The sequence below is a fragment of the Macaca nemestrina genome, chromosome 7, assembly GCF_043159975.1.
Source record: "Macaca nemestrina isolate mMacNem1 chromosome 7, mMacNem.hap1, whole genome shotgun sequence".
Classification (NCBI taxonomy): Eukaryota; Metazoa; Chordata; class Mammalia; order Primates; family Cercopithecidae; genus Macaca; species Macaca nemestrina.
Window position 1 is genome coordinate 45,944,415 of NC_092131.1, and position 17,779 is coordinate 45,962,193.

Consider the following 17,779-nt stretch of genomic DNA (forward strand, 5'->3'; position numbering starts at 1 on the left):
GGTCTCAATTGTGGTCTAACATTTTCCATATGGACACTTCACTGTGTATGTGTGTTTTTAAAATTACAATATTTAAATCCAAATCAAACCATTGAGAAACCCAAAACTCCCACTCACAATGTCCTAGGGGTTAGTGGAATCTGTTTTTGAAACCCTGAAACCCTTGCCAGGACACACTGACTTGGTGTCAGTAGACAGCAACACAGGTAACCAAGGTGGACACAGCACACAAATGCAGGTTAGCAAACCTAGGATTCCAACAAAGTGTGCCATCTGCATATCTGCTGGCCTTTGGTTTCCTTCATCTCCTCCCAATGATCTTGTTCCTCCTCTCCACTGCTGTTCTGGCCCAGGGCAATCCAGCCAATCATCTCTTTACGCTTCATAGTACGCCTGTTATAAACGGAAATCATCAACGTGACATCAGACAGCTGAAAGAGGGCCACCTGGAAGACAAAGGTCTCCTTATAGACAGGATTGGGCTGACCACGCCGAATGGACGTCTTGCAACGGGACATCTCTTGACCCACAGAATTGAGGAGAAAGAGTTTTCCATATGTATCTAAGACAAAAAAAAAAGGGTGGGGTGGGAATGGTAAGAAACATTAGTGCTCTCTGTTTGGCTGGACTAGTCATAACATTTATATGGGCTACACATTTCTCCTTTCAACATACTGATCAGTATCCTTAAGCCTGGTTCTTGCTGTTGGGCAACACAGCTTGCATGAATTATTAAGGAAGGGAATTATTACCTGGAGTGCCTAATGTTTCATGTGGCTCACTATCCAGCACACATTGCTGATGTTCATTAGTACCTCTTCGTGCACAGGGCGTATAAATACGTACACAGGCATATGTGCAATGGTGTTTGTGGGCAGGCACAGTTCTTCATCTACATTTATTTATGTAACAAGATAAATATACACATTTTGCTCTACATGATTTTTTTCATAGTCAAATTGCTATTTTATGCCTGAATTGGAGAATTCTTTTCTCATTCTCTACATATTCGTAAGTGTGTGTATGTATGTGTGTGTGTGAGAGAGAGAGAGAGAGAGAAAGAGAGAGAGAGACAGACAGACATGGTCTTGCTCTGTTGCCCAGGCTGGGGTGCGGTGGCATGATCACAGCTCACTCCAGCTTTGACTTCTGGGCCCAAAGTGATCCTACCTCATTAACCTCCTGAGTAGCTGGAACTAGAGGCATGCACCATCGTGCCCAGCTAATTTTAAATTTTTATGTAGAAATAGGGTCTCCCTATGTTGCCCAGGCTGTCTACATATCCTTTGGATCATCTCATCCACTCCCATATTTTCAATGACATCTACCAAGTCCATAGGTCTGGCCTCAACTTCTCTCCCAAACTCAAGATTCAACTGAATACTACACTCCTTCTCTTAAAACCCTACACTCGTCTCACACTCAATATGCCCCCAACTCTAAACATTTGCTGTTCCAGTGTTCCCTATCCCTGTGAACAGTAGCATCATTCACCAAATTATCCAAGTCAGAAATCAGGACTTCATTTTTCACAAGACTGACTTCCTCATTCCCAGTTCACCCAATCAGTCACCACGTTCTGTTGATTCTACCTCTCAAACGGTTCCCAAATCTACCCACTTCTTTCCATCCCCAGTGCCTCTGAACTCTGTGTACACTGTAAGCTCAGGTTGCCAGCATTTCTCACCTATATTACCTCACGTTTCCTCACTGACCTCCTAGTCAGAGGACTCCCAGAGCAATCTCTGTAAAATACAGATCCGGTCATGTCACTCTCACTAATAAACACAAACTAAGTCTTTAGTACTTCCCACTAGTCTCAAGATAAAAGCTCAATTTCTTGGTGTAGACTTTCTTCTTTGGCCCTATCTTCTAGTCTCATTGCTTACCACTGCTGCCATTATACGCTGCATTCTACTGCATTGAACCTCCTCCCCTCCTCCAACCCAATTTGTTCTTTTTCTCTTTCTCATCTGTACATGCTCCCCGTGCTCTGTCATCTGGACCAATATTCAGCCTCATATGACTTTTGTTCATTGCGTTCAGTTTGGATATCACTTTATCTGGGAATATTTGCTGACCTTTTTGACCTTTTTCTCTCACTCCCACCAGTTCAGATAACCCTCTTATAGTCTCCACTAAAACCTAGTTTTAGCCTGTTTCAGCACTTACCACCAGTATTATCACTGCCTATTTACTTGTCTGCAAAGATGCAGTTTTCCAATGGTAGACAGAGGGATTGCCGTATTAACCACTGTACCCCTGATGCTTAAAGCTTGTGCCTACTGTGTGCTAGACCTTCAGTAAATATTTTGTAATGAATGTTCATGCCTAGTCAGGAAGCTCAACTTTCTTTTTCTTTCGGTCTCAAGTTTTCAAACTTGTGCAATGAAGCTAAACCTCTTCATTGTAGAACCCCTCCACTAGAATGCCAGAAAACAGTGACTAGCATCATTACAGAAAGGAAAGAAAGCATTCAAATTTTACCAACAAGGTCTCCTTTTGCTAAAGTTCCTGAATGGAACCATCATAAAATAATTATCTCCTCAATTACATTTTTATTAAAATCAATTTATAAATGTCTTGACCTTTACCTACAAATTTTACTACTAACACGCGCACATCATTCTCCTAAAAAAACAAAATGTTAGGGTGTTTCCCAAATTCTATCATTCTGTACATTCTGTTCAATGCACGCCGCAAGCTGGTTAGTGTTATTGCTCATTTTCCCACCTAACGACCAGTCAAACTTTTTAAAGCTTAAACGCAGATCTCTGTAATTTACTGTTCTCTCCAAGAGCATTGTAAGATAGGAAACAAATTACAACCTGCAGTTTTCTTTCTATGTTGATCTTTTTCTATTCCAGTTTGATGTGTTATTTTATGCACTTATCTGCTGAGAAACACAAGGTATGAAATTACACTTCAGGTGTGAAAACACTTCTCTGTCTCAGAAACAGGGCTCTCTTCTTTTCAAACTGTTCTACAGAAAAAGCTGTCAGAAAACCAACAATGAGGGAGTGGATTTGTGTTTCTGAAGCTGCATAGCTACATGATTCCTGTAGAAAAAGTTCAATCCAGTTACCAAACTGATTGGGCAATTCTGCTGCCAGGTATAGCAGTGGGAATTGAGTTAATCTTGCAAACAAAAGCATGCTCATTTCACAGAGAGAGCAATTTCAAGCTTTATCCTGCCATAAGATTATTTTCTAATTACGAGAAAGGCCACTTACTACCAAATTACTATCACAGAAGTTGGATTGTATGTGCATAACAAGAGAAATAATAATAATCTTATAAGCAATCCAGTCTGAAGACACCAGACAAAAGGAAGGAAAATGTTCATTGTCCTAGTTCAAAAGGGAAACTTCTATTAACACTAATAATGCACCTACTTCTTAACTTCCAGTGCAGAGGCTGTGCCCAGGAAATTCGGCTTCTATGGAATAGTTGGGGGGCATGACCAGGGTCTTTTGGGGTTCAGTGACGTACTCTGATTAACATCAGTCAGAATGAATGGAGAAAGACTCTAGCTAAGTAAACATGCCATTTAAATAAGCTCTGTTTTAATCTTTGGAAACAGGTAATCGTGGCTACGAAACAATGCTGAGCAATATTTCTTTTCTGGTGGTGATTCAGAAAGCTTTATAGTATCTTTAGCAACTCAGAACCATTAGCAAAACACTGAATGGGTCATAATCCCTTGACAGCCCTGTCAACTGTTTTACTAGTCACTTGCCTTTTGCTTGCTAAAGGAAGATGCCACTTGTACTACAATATTTATAATAGTACATAATCCCCAAATTATGGCACAAAAGTATGTCATTTGGAACTCAGAAGGCATTTTTCCAAAGAAACAACATGGTACCCATTAGTTAAACAGCCCCCACAAAATACCTACCCATTTGCAGAATAATTTTCTACCAATTGCTGAGCTGAGTCTTGGCCTGGGGGTCAGAGGAACTATGAATCTCTGGGATACAGGGCAAAGGAAAGGAATTTGGCCATTTAACTTTCACTTTTAATGTATTAATATGTATAAATGATTTTAAACATATGAAAATAAAAAATAACATCACACAAACTGACAGGGTATTTAGAATTTGTCATATATGCTACTAATGTTTCTGCCTTTTTATTGATTTTTAAGAAATAAAACATTGCAACTGAAGATTCTTTAGCATCCCTCTTTGGGATCCTGTCCAACTTCTTTTCTCAACAAAGGTAACTACTATGTTGGATTTGGAGTTTATCATTTCCATATATGTATTTAAACTTTCAGTATATAAATAGATGTAAATATAGGTGTCCAAACTATATTTAATAGAATTTTGCACATTAAAAAATTTAACATTGTAGTGTATGTCTTTCTAAAACTTATTTAATTTATAATTTTTTATGTTATCTCTATGTATACATATATGTGATTCATTTACTTCATCTTCTGTGTGTAATGTTCCAATGTATTAATAAATTATAATTCATTTTTTCATTCTGTTAATGAACATTTAATTCCTTATAATTACCAAAAGTTAAAAAGATTTCAGTGAACGTTTTTCTCTATTTTGCATTATACCAATATTCAAAAATTTCTCTAGGATATACCTAGAAGTGAATGACTGTGCTCTTTACAAATTCTAGACACAAAATCTTTGCTAGTTGTCTTAATTGCTACTACCTTCTACCTGCCTTTCAGCTTCATTTACAGTCATTTGTAGTACAAATGTTTTAAATTTTTGTGGAGTCAGGTTTATTGGTGTCTTAAGTTGATGCTTTTTTAAAGAAACCCTACCCAAACTCAATAGTCTCCCACATTATCTTCTGAATCTTAAGATCTTGTTTTTCACATTTGATCTTTAATACAGTTGTAATTGAGCTTTGCATGTAGTGTGAGGTAGGGATAGAATTTTTTTTCTATATTGGAAGGATTATTCATTAAATAATCTATTATCTCCCCACTAATTTGTAATACCATGTCTGTCAAATATCAAGTTTCCAAGCTTCAGTGTCTTCCCCTAAGTCTGACAATATTTATTATCATCATTTTATAACATGTCTTGATATCTGCTAGGGATAATCCCTCTACCATCTTTTTAAAAGCTATTTTAGTTATTCTACTCTCTTGCTTGGTTTAATTGGCTCTTGCATATGAATTTTAGAATGAGTTTGCCAAGCTCTGTAAAAAACAAAACAAGATTAAAAAATACTAACTAAAACAAAAATACTAAGAAACACTTGGGATTCTGATTGGTATTGTACTGGACATATAATTTGGAAAAAAAACTGTTGTTTTTACAATATGGAATGTTCTTGCTAATGAACACAGTATATATAGATGTGTGTGTGCTTGTGTGTGTGTGTGTATAGTTTCTCTTTGTATCTTTCATAAAGTTCTGTTGTTTTCCTATAATTTTCATATCCATCTTTTATTATCTTTTGGTATCTTAGATATTTTGTTCCTATTATAAATAGTAACATTTTAAAGCTCTACTTTCTGATTGTTGCTGATGTATTATAACACAACTGATTTTATATAAGAAATATTACTTTATGGATTTTCATTTATTTTTAACGTTGATAATCAGATTTTCTACAAATAATGGCAGCTTCATTTCTTCCTTTCAATCTTTAAATGTTTATTTATTTTGCTTATTATACTGAACTGTCTCAAGCTTCCAGTCTAACAGTAAACAAAACTGCTGGTGGGAATCCTTTTGCTTTTGACTATAAAGGGATTTGAGGATTAAGAATGATAATTAACATAGATTTCCTTAAAATATCTACTGTCAAGTTGAGCAAGTTTCTTTCTGTGCCACATTATTAGTTATTGATATTTACTACCAGATCCACCATTCTAAGATCTTTCCTAGGTGAAAGATATAAACCCTTAAAACTGCATTCCCCTAATCTCTTATCAGTAAGGTTCCACTAAAGAAAGCTATCGACAAGAGACAGGAAAGTAGAAGGAGAGTGAGCCCCAGTACTCTAGAACCAGTTGCAGGCATGTGTAGGCATTAGAAGATGACAATGAAAAAATTCTGCCCACAGTTATCATTAGTAGATGAGAATGATATTGATCAAAGATCCCTATAAAAAAATCACCTGTCCCGTGTGCAAACAGTTCAGAGCCTATTGACATCTCTCCTGTGATGCCTTATACTCCTGAACTTCCTGAAAACCGTCTTCCTGATCTTTACTCCCTTGTCTTCCAATGTTTAAACCTGATAGTAACTTCTGATCAAACATACCTAGAATATTTGCTATTTTCCTGAAAATATGTGACTGATAACAGTAATTGCTAACCTGAACTGGAAAGTTGCTATCATAAAAATAAAATAAAATAAAATAAGATTGGAGATTGGTCTAGAAGTTGGGTATCAGGTAATAAATAAACTAATATCAGAGGATATAACAGTGAAGATCCATAATCCATATTATGAGATGGTAAAACTTCCACCGGCTATAATTTAGAATAAAGAACATGTGCCTAATGAGTTTTTTGCTCTAAAAAAAGAAATTGAAAAATGGAATGTTAGAAGTATGTATTCAGTACTACTGGCTGCATTTAGGGGGAAGAGGGGAAAAGTTAAGCTTGGGAAAGAACTGACCAGTATACAAGAAAAAAGAGAAAATACAGAAATTCAGACCTGGCTGGAAGAGTTGATTGATTCCGGATCTCTGAAGAAAGAGATTTTAAAAGGGTTTGAGCCACAAAGGCCCAGTAAACTTTCTCAGGTGAATAATGTGACATTTAATTCGGGTCAAACATCAAATTAAGGGTATGATCTTTACACCAGATTTGAATTATCTGAGCCATATGACTGAGTTCTGAAAATGGAATATGAGAAGTGATAAATGTCACCTTCAATCACGGTTATATTCAACCACTCCCACCCAAGCAAGAAATCTCCCATGTTGTATTTTCCCTTTCCATGGCAACAATGGAGGCCATATTTTGAATATCATCATCTCAGTAAACGGGGAGTGCCTATATGCCTGAGTTACAGTTTAGAGAAGAGTCACATAACTACTTTGGACTGTAATGCAAAGGAGAAATAAGCTTTTGCTGTGCGAAGCCCCTGAGTCAGCAGGGTTTAATCGTCATAGCCTAGTCTATATTAATATATCTTACAAGATGCATCATAGCCTAGTCTATATTAATACATCTTCTATTACACATCTGCTAAGATTTTTGTCAGTAATGAAGAGTGCATTTTGCCAAAAGCAACTTTTTGCATCTATTGAGATAATCATAATGTTTTCAAAAATTTTATTTTTTAATCAAAAGCTTCTATTTGCATCTACTGTTATTACCATAAGGCTTTCTCATAAACCAGTTAAAATGGCAAATTACACTAGCAGATTTTCCTAATATTAAATCATTGTTGCGTTCCTGAGCTAAGCCCAATTCTTTGGTAATTAATGGTTTCCTTCCTTATATATTATAAAGCTAGGTGAACCCAGTATAAACTGTAGTGTGCTTTTACTATGAGGCAGTGTGAGGAAATGGGGCAGACAGAGACTAGGAAAAAGAGAGAGACCTTAATCTAATCTTACATCTATCTTTCACATAGCAATTTTTGTCCCTTTATATTTATTATGACTATTCATATATTTTGACATATATTCACTGTTTGGTTTGTGCTTTCTATTTATCATGCATTTTTCTACACTTTAAAAAATATTTTCTCTGCTTTCTACTGAATTGGTTACATTTGCTTTACTCTCATTTATTCCATTGGTTTAAAATATTAAAATTTTAATATGTTCACTTGGTTTAATGTCTAAAATTAATCAAAATCTCTACTCTTCTATTTTTAAATCTCTTAATTTTTTAAATAGATTTTATTTTTTAGAACAGTTTTAATTTCTTAACAAAATTGAGCAGAAGGTACAGAGATTTCCTATAAACTCCCTGCTCCCACATACATACAGCCTCCTAATCTCTTCATTTTAATACTAGCATTTCTTTTCCTTGAAGCAACATCAGTCTAAACATCCAGCTCTCATATGTCTTACTCATAACCTGGTTTTGCAATATCCTCTGATCTCTCTCCAGTGTTTTTTTTTTCAATTTTTAAAAATTGTGTTAAAATACATATAACAAAATTTACTATTTTAACATATTTAAGTGTACATTTCAGTGGTATTAAATACATTCATAATGTTGTACAACATCACTACCATCCATCTCCAGAACTCTTTTCATCTTGTAAAAACTGAGACTCCATATCCATTAAATGATAACTCCCCATTTCCCTCTCCTCCACCCCCTGGCAACCACCATTCTACTGGCTTTTATGATTTTTTTCCTACTCTAAATACCTCATATAATTGGAATCATACAGTGCTTATCTTTTTGTGACTGGCTTATTTCACTTAGCATAATGTCCTCAAGGTTCATACATATTGCAGCATATGTCAGAATTGTTTTCCTTTTTAAGGCTGAATAGTATGCCTTCTATGTATATACCACATTTGCTCATACATTAATCCCTCAATGGACACTTAGGCTGCTTCTACATTTTAGCTATAGGGAATAATGGTGCTATGAACATGGGTGTACAAATTTCTCTTTAAGACCTTGCTTGCAATTCCTTGGAGTATATACCCACAAAGGGATTTGCTGGGTCATATGGTGATTCTATTTTTCATCTTTTCAGGAACTGCCATTCTATTTTCCACAGGAGCTGTACTATTTTACATTCCTACCAGTAATGGACAAGGGCTCCAATTTTTCCACATTCTCATTAACGCTTGTTATTGTGTGTGTGTGTGTGTGTGTGTGTGTGTGTGTGTGTTATAGTAGCCATTCTAATGGGTGTGCGGTGGTATCTCACTGTAGTTTTGATTTGCATTTTCCTGATGATTAATGATTTTGAGCATTTTTTCATATTTCTATTGGCCATTTATATATCAACTTTGGAGAAATGTCTACTCAAGTCTTTTTTTTTTTTTTTTGGAGACAGAGTCTCGCTCTGTAGCCCAGGCTGGAGTGCAGTGGCCGGATCTCAGCTCACTGCAAGCTCCGCCTCCTGGGTTCACGCCATTCTCCGGCCTCAGCCTCCAGAGTAGCTGGGACTACAGGCGCCCGCCACCTCGCCCGGCTAGTTTTTTGTATTTCTTTAGTAGAGACGGGGTTTCACCGTGTTCGCCAGGATGGTCTTGATCTCCTGACCTCGTGATCCGCCCGTCTCGGCCTCCCAAAGTGCTGGGATTACAGGCTTGAGCCACCGCACCCGGCCTACTCAAGTCTTTAATCCGTTTTTTAAACTCACATTGTTTTGTTGTTGAGTTTTAGGAGTTCTCTATATATTCTGGATATTAGTTTGTTATCACATATATAATTTGCAAATATTTTCTCCCATTCTATGGGTGGTCTATTTATTATGTTTTGATGCACAAAATTTTTGAACTTACATGAAGTCCAATTGTCTATATTTAATTTTATTGCCTATGCATTTGTTGTCATATCCAAGAAATCACTGCCAAATCCAAGGTCATAAAGTTTTTGCCCTATGTTTTCTTCAAAGAGTTTTATAGTTTTAGGTGTTATATTTAGGTCTTTCATCCATTTTGAGTTCATTTTTATATATGGTGTTAGGTAAGGATCCAACTTCATGCGTTTGCAGGTTGAGATCCACTTTTTGTAGCACCATTGGTTGAATAGACTATCCTTTTCCCTTTGAATGGTCTCGGCAGCCTTGTCAAAAATCATCTGAAGTCTCTCTCTCTTTCCCATATTTATGTAATTTCTGCCTAGAATTTTATTGCCACTTTGTGGTACTACCCCCAATATTAGTCATTTTTCCTACTGCTTCTGTTTTTGCTTTATGCAATCCATGCAGGCTTATATTTGCTTACATGTTAGCCAATTTATTTGTTCATTCTTCCTTCTTGCTTCTCACTACTTCCAATTGCTTTCTTCCTGAAATGCATCATTTAGTTGTTTTTTCTAATGAAAAACTCTTTCAAATTTGTGGAAAACATCTTTATTTTTCCTTCACTCGGGGAACAAAATGCTAAGCTGAGTATTTTTCTCCCAATACTTTGATATTCTTTCCCATTGTCCTCTGGTTTCTATTAATGTTGTTAAAAAGTCTGTCCTCAGTCTTACTGTGATTCCTCTGTAGGTAACTGGGTTTTTTAACATCTTTATTGCAATATAATTGACATACCATGTGATATGGTTTGGCTGTGTCCCCAGCCAAATCTCATCTAGAATTGTGGCTCCCACAATTCCCACATGTTGTGGGAGGTACCTGGTGGGAGGTAACTGAATCATGGGGGCGGGTCTTTCCTGTGCTGTTCTCATGATAGTGAATAAATGTCATGAGATCTGATGGTTTTATAAAGGGGAGTTTCCCTGCACAAGTTCTCTTTTGTCTGCTGCCATGTAAGACGTGCCTTTCACCTTCCATCATTATTGTGAGGCCTCCCCAGTCACGTGGAACTGTGAGTCCATTAAACCTCTTTTACTTTATAAATTACCCAGTCTTGGATATGTCTTTATCAACAGCATAAAAACAGACTAATACACCATAGTAACTATCTTTTCTTTCCTATTGCTTTTAATATTTTTTAATTTTGATATCATTATGAGAATTAAATGAGTTAATGTAGAAAAAGGAATATCACCTATGCATTCAATAAGTTAGTGCCTCATCTAAATTTTCATATGAAATGGCCATGATTCTGAGCAGAGAGTGACTCTTAATACACTATATTTAACAAAAACTGGACCAGGATTCTCAAAGAAGGTCATACGTCTCATATATGTTCATTTTCACTAAGCCTTTTTTTCCCTGCACTCTGTTTGTAGAGCACACTTTCTGAATCCCACTTTTTCTTCACACAAAACATGAGGGAGCTTGATTTGCTTGTTTTTCTTTCCTGTAGTCTCTGCTATTGTGAGTGCCTAACAAGGTTAATATGCTGCCGCTGCTGTTAAGTATTATCATTTGGGGTGTAATTATCATGTGTGGCTAATCATGCACATGCTGAGAAGCTGGGGAACTTGTTTTTAACTGGAGGGAACATCTTAATGATAGTTTTTGACAAGGACCGTTATATGTGTACATATACACATATATACACATTGCAGTAGCACACTGTAGAAGGAGACATAGCAAAGATGAAGATAGAGAAAGAGAACCTGTCAACACAATAGCTAACTGTTTTGAAACACAGCAGTATATCTTTAACACTAGCTTGTTAACCTCATTTAATAAGGAAAATGTAATTCAGAGGGGTTAAATCAAATGTTGAGGCCATGCAGCAGTTGGATAGCAGGACTAGGAGAAGAACAGAATAGAGCTGCTAAGTTGTTATTGAATTGCTTTCCCATGAAGCCAAATTCAAAAGATAATCAAATGTTTCTATCTCTTACTGCTAACTTTTCCAAAAGCATTTATAAATGTACATCAGGATTTCAGATGTCTGCTAGACACTATACACTGTTTTTTCATCTGGACCATTAGCCAGGTACAGACTTGGAGTTATCATTTGCCATCAGAAGATTTGTAGACTACTCTATACCGTCTTAATAGCAATAATAGTTTTGAACACTGACCACATGTACTAAATGAGACATGACCTTGAAAATGGCTGGAGTGATGTTTGGCACATTGTTACTTGATTTGCACTAGGATAAGTTCATGCTGCTACTGCACTTATATATTGCTTATAAATAGATTCTATCAGCTAGTTACAGTAATTTCCAAATAGCCTATTTTATCTTTCTTAGCCCACCTATAGGAATTTTTTTAAAAAATCACAACACTTTATAACATGGGCTTTTTCACCAAAAGATGATTGACAGACAGATAGATATAGAAAAATGAAGTTAGAAAAGAAGAAATGCCCAGCCAAATACTTTCCCTTGTGATGGATGTGGTTTATGGAGGACACTATAGAATATGCCCTCAGGGTCAGATGCTCAGTACCCCATCTTTTTTTTTTTTTTTTTTGAGACGGAGTCTCGCTCTGTGGCCCAGGTTGGAATGCAGTAGTGCGATCTTGGCACACTGCAACCTCCACCTCCTGGGTTCCAGCAATTCTTCTGCCTCAGCCTCCCAAGTAGCTGGGATTTCAGGCACCTGCCACCATGCCCAGTTAATTTTTTGTATTTTTAGCAGACATGGGGTTTCACCACTTGACCAGGCTGGTCTCAAACTCCTGACCTCAGGTGATCTGCCCGCCTCAGCCTCCCAAAGTGCTGGGATTACAGGCATGAGCCACTCAGCCCGGCCAGTACCCCATCTTTCTGATCCAAGGTTTATCTAGCGAAATAGAGTGACATCTGGAGATGTCACGCTAATTTAAAAAAAAAAAAAAAACAAGAAGTATTGCCAACCACAGAAGTCCCTATCCATGGCTAAGATTCATATTTTATTGTTACCAACTTGACCCAGTTGATCTACTTCATACCACACTAGATTGTATTCCCCAGTATCTAAAATTTAAAACCTATAGAACATTTGAAATAATTGTACAGTGGAGGCCCATACACCCACCACCTTGAGTTTTCTATTCATCCATTAATCCGTTTTAATTGTAGCCATTGTTGCTCTTCAATGCTAAAAATTTCAGCATGCATTTCATTAGCTATAGTTTAATATTTTACAGTTCTTTTTTAAGGTAAAATTCACCTATAGTGAAGTGTACAAAGCTCAGTGCCATTCACCAAGTTCTGACAAATGCAGACATCCATTTAACTCACATCCCTATCAATATATAGATTAAAAATTTTAAAGAATAACAAAATACAGAATATTCCCATCACCCCGGAACATTTCTTCATGTCCCTACCTAGTACATCCTAGCACCAATACCATTCTTGACACAACCACTCCTTTGCTTTTATCCCCACTATACACTAGTTTTGCTTACTGCAGAATTTCTTATCAATGGAATCAAGTGGTAGGTAACTCAGCAAGTTTGTGAGATTCCTCCGTGCTGTTGAATGCCTACGTTTAATTTTATTACTTTTTATTGCTGAATAGTATTCCATTATATAAGTATACTTAATTTGCTTACTCAGTCTTCTCTAGATGGGCATGAGGACTGTCTAGTTTTTGCTATTATGAATAAAGCTGCTATAAACATTCTCATATGGGTCTTTTTTTTTCTTTTTTGACTTATAGGTTACTGCCTAAGAATGTAACTGCTAGATTCTCAGTGCATGTTTAGTTTTATAAAAAAAACTTCTACACCTTTTCCCAAAGTGGTTGTTCCATTTTACACTCCCACCAAGAATGTATTCTCCACATCCTCACCAATACTTTGTGCAAATTTTTCATTTTAGCCATGCTGGGGGCTGTGCAGTGGAGGCTCTGGTTGGAGCTGGCGGAGACTCACATTTCTATTATTGCCCCCACTAGCTCCAGTCCATCAGAGTAAGGAGCCCTCTCGCCCAAGGATTTTACCTCAGAAGGGGAGGGGGTTTCTATCTCAGTGGTTTATTTCTTCTAAGATCCCAACAGAGGAGGAGAACTTCATCTACTGTTTGTTCAGTTCCTCTGTCTTACTTAGGAGGAAAAGTTTTAAAAAATATCAGATTATCTAACTGAGTCAGGTTGGTTAACTCAAAGTTGTCTCTTGTTTTAGGATATATTTTGAGGCAAAAAGATTCTCACTTCTAAATCCTAGCCACTGTCTCTCTTTCCAGCAACATGTAAAACCTTAACAATATTCAAGAGAAGAAAAGTTCCCAGTACTCAGGCTCAACCTATTTTCCTTCACACTTCCCTAAGAACCATTCCTTACGTGATCATGACCACCCTATCGGGCAGGATGGAAGTCACGGAGGAGGTAACTGCACCTGAACTGAAGCCTCAACCACAGGATGTCATGGCCCTCAGTGGTACAAGCTCCCCTGGCTGGCGGTGACCCTGCGGCGGACTCTGCAGCAGGGCCCGGGCTGCCGCCGGCTCTCCCTCTGCTGTGGGGAGCGGTGAACTCGGCATGCAGCCTCCGCCTTTCCCCACTCACAGCTCCATTCCTCTCCTGGCTCCTGTCCTCTCTTCTTTTCCCCCTCTTCCTTCCAACTCTTCTCAGTTACCTCATAAAACTCATGTCCCCTCATTCTTTCTCTCTCTTGTTCTCTTCCATATGGGAACTAAAAATGTATCCCAAGCTTGCCATGTAACTGTCAAAGTAGTGTGAGTGCCATAATGAAGCGAGACATAATGAAAAACCAAGACCATCGACATCTAAAGCCCTTGAAAATTCCAAGAGGTCCCTTTCAGAAGCTCCACAAAGGAACCTTCTACTTTCTCATCCCTTCCTAATTAAACTGGCTTTTCCTCAAGTACCAGCATTCTACAGAGACAAAAAACTTTTGTCTTCACTATTGGGTTTCTATTTTAATTCCTAGCATCACAGCAGCATTGTTTTCTATTCCATGGGTTGCAAAGATACAACATGGCAGTTACATTTTAAGTTTTATTGCAACACTATGCCTATGGCAAATCATGTACTAAATGCCAAATAGTCTTAAACTTCTGGAATAAAATCAATTTCTAAATTAGGACTTGCCTTTTTTTTCCTATTTGGTTTTAAATATTTGTTACAAGAATTTCATCTGTAGCATATTTCTATAGATATTTATTAAGATATAATAGTTCCATCCTCAATATCACAGTTTTGCAAGTATTACAGGTATGTAAACTTATAAAGTACATACTATACCAACTCCCTTTTTATAGATGAGGAAACTGAGATTCAGAACAGTTTCATAACTCACAATTTTTGTTTGTTTGTTTTTTGTTTTTTTGAGACAGAGTCTCACTCTGTCACCCAGGCTGGAGTGCAGTGGTGCAATCTTGGCTCACTGCAACCTCCACCTCCTGGGTTCAAGTGATTCTCTGGCCTCAGTCTCTCAAGTAGCTGGGATTACAGGCGTGCACCACCAAGCTCAGCTAATTTTTGTTATTTTCTGTAGAGATGCGGTTTCAACATGTTGGCCAGGCTGGTCTCGAATCCCTGACCTGAGGTGATCCATTCACCTCAGCCTCCCAAAGTGCTGGGGTTACAGGCATTGAGCCACCACACCCAGGCAGTAACTCACAGCTATTACAATAAGTGGCAGAGCCTGAATTCACACCTTGGTTTGTTGGCCTCCAGCTGGTACTTTCTCAAGCACCATGCTGTACCTCTCCTCTGTATTGCCTAGTACCACCCAATATACAAAATAAAGCTTCACAGCATGGACTTGAATAGGCCATGATTGTGTGATCCACAACCCCATCATTCTCTGCATCTCTACTATGTTCCTAAAAAATTGTTCAGACTTTATCAGATCTCAGAAGGACAGGGAAAGAGGTTAGCAAAAGTTCAGAAGGCAAAGTAGTAAATCCAGACAGATCTCTAGTAAATTCAGAGCTATTCTGGAAAACAAATTGGTATCTAGTAAAAAGAATCTAGCTATGCAACTAATAATAAGTATCTATTATGCCTTCTAAATAGCCCTCACGTGGCTCTGAGTGTCAACACAGAATATGGCTGATAAACCCAGTCTATTCTGTTATCCAAAGTGCTGGGGCATTCCTTACTAATTTGCCCTAATGGTTTTCACACAAGTTCTAACAAGATACCCCCATTCCACAGAGCTTTTGTGGGCTGCGGCACAGTTAAGGGCAAAAAAAGAGTGAGAGCCCAGATTCAGCTGTAGGAGACAACTCTTTTACAGTGGCACTCCTAGTTCTTTACCTGCTGCTGACACATGAGGCCTGAGTCCACTGACTCTTTCAGCCTGCCACAAATATACGGATTTCATCCTTCTTTCAATAACAGTTTGGTGCCCATGGTGGCAGGCTCCCTAGCCCTCCACTCTACTCCCTTCTAGTTTACCTTCCTGACTTGAAAGACTAGAAATTCAACAACATTTTCAGACTCTCTTGCAGCTAGCATTCCATATCCAAATTAAGTCCTCCAATTAGGTGTGTTTGCATGAGGTCCAGAAGGCAGAAGCAAAAGAGAAACCCCCTTTCAAGCTTTTTCGCTGAAAAACAAGATCATAAAAAGGTAAGCTAACTTTTTAACAGCATGCTTCTAATGTTCAGTCTCTGACTTCCTAGATGGTGAGAGGCTGTTGAGGCAACTGAAAACAGCAGCTTTTCGAGTGTGGCTTTCTGAACTTTGGACTGCAGCTCTGGGGATATACCTTGAACCCCTCTTTCCAGTGACAATCTCAAAAGTGGCAGTTCCCTGGAGAGCCAGTCCTGCACTGCCGCAGATCTGCCTCCTGTACTTCCTTTCTCTGTCACCACCATAACCATTAACATTTCTTGTGCATTCACTATGTGGTAGGCACTGTACTAAATGCTTTAAATAAATCATTTCATTTAAACTCCAAAACAACTCCATCAGGAAGGTACTATTAATATCTTTTTTTGTCAGATGAGTTAGCTGTGTTCTGAAAAGGGATAAATTGCACAGGATCAGATCAAAGCTAGTGGTTAAGTAGTAGGTAAAGCTAGAATTCAATCCCAGATCTGCCCTACTGCAAAGCCAGAGCTCTTTTTCTTTAAAGTTGAGGGTCTAAGACATATTAGCAGATTTTAATTGCCCATACACATTATGTTGCTGAAAATGCTGTTCATTCTTTTCCTTTAAACAATATAGACACACAGGCCAGTCTATTTCATGTCCAGATACATCTAGATAGCAAAGAAGTCTAATTAAATAGAAAGCCATTTAAAAATACAAAGGTATCTCTTTGTGAAAGCTTGCCTAAGTCATAATAAGATCATTTTTATGGTAAAAATTTAAGAACTAAGATGAAAGCAGACAGGTCTTTCCATTTGTCTCTGGAAGAACCAGAGCTGGGAGAAGAGACTCACACTTACCAGGTGCTCGGTTAACAGCAAGGTTTCGGAAATGGCTGCCTTTGATCATTTCCACAGATAATCGCCCCGTTGTGGCATTGTACGAGAGCCCCACCAACAGCTCTGGCGCCCCTCCATGAGACAGCGACTGCGTGGATGAAGTACTATCACTGTGAGAAACCGCAGATGGGCTGAGCGGAGACCCTCCACTCTGGAGGGGAAGAACAACAAAGAATCCATTGGCCCACGCTGCACTACTCTCTTTTAGAGAAAGCCGATATTATGTTTGGTGAAATTGTGACCCAATCCCCAATGACTGCCAAAGATGACTAAGGGCGCACTCGGTGTGAATTACAATGGCCCCGGGAGCACAGTCGTGGATGAGATCCCTGCATTAGGAACTGACATGTTTGCTTCAAGAGCTGTCTCCATTCAATATTTCCTCTCTAAAGACAAAACGGACAAAGACGTTATTACTAGTGTAAATCAAACCCTCTAAGATACAAGGAGAGTTAATAATACATTCAATATAGACTCAAATTCCCTCCTGTGTAATCTGTGCTTGGATGTTTCTAAGGAACCCCTTCACTCCAGGCCTGAGGTTTGTTTCTGTTCTCTGCAGCTCCTTGATGAATATGGCAATACAGGAGGTGTTGTGTCTTAACTGTAAAAGAAACGACCACTGGACATCTACCCCCACATAGAACATTTGGCTCCTAGTACTGCTTAAGGTTGTTAAATACATGCCAGGTGCCAAATTTTGCCTTTTAAAGAAATAACTTATATAACAAATGAGCACTTTTACAACTGTTTGAGAAAAAAGCCAACACATGGGTTGTGGGTCTCAGCGACCTGGCAGGCACCAAGTGAGCCCAGGAGAACTTGCGCTTTCTGTCATGTTTATTCATGGGCACACTTCTCCTGAGCACCTACCCTTCACCACCAGGCAC

The 17,779-nt window shown here is 38.2% G+C and overlaps 1 protein-coding gene across 1 annotated transcript in view; it reads right to left on the reverse strand.

Annotated features, from left to right (window-relative positions):
• LOC105473674 (synaptotagmin 16) overlaps positions 1-17,779 on the reverse strand; it is a 249,868-nt gene that overhangs the window by 11,871 nt on the left and 220,218 nt on the right. Inside the window, 2 exon segments of the mRNA XM_071100052.1 lie at positions 249-562; positions 16,851-17,040. Coding sequence (XP_070956153.1) covers positions 249-562; positions 16,851-17,040 — 504 coding nt within the window.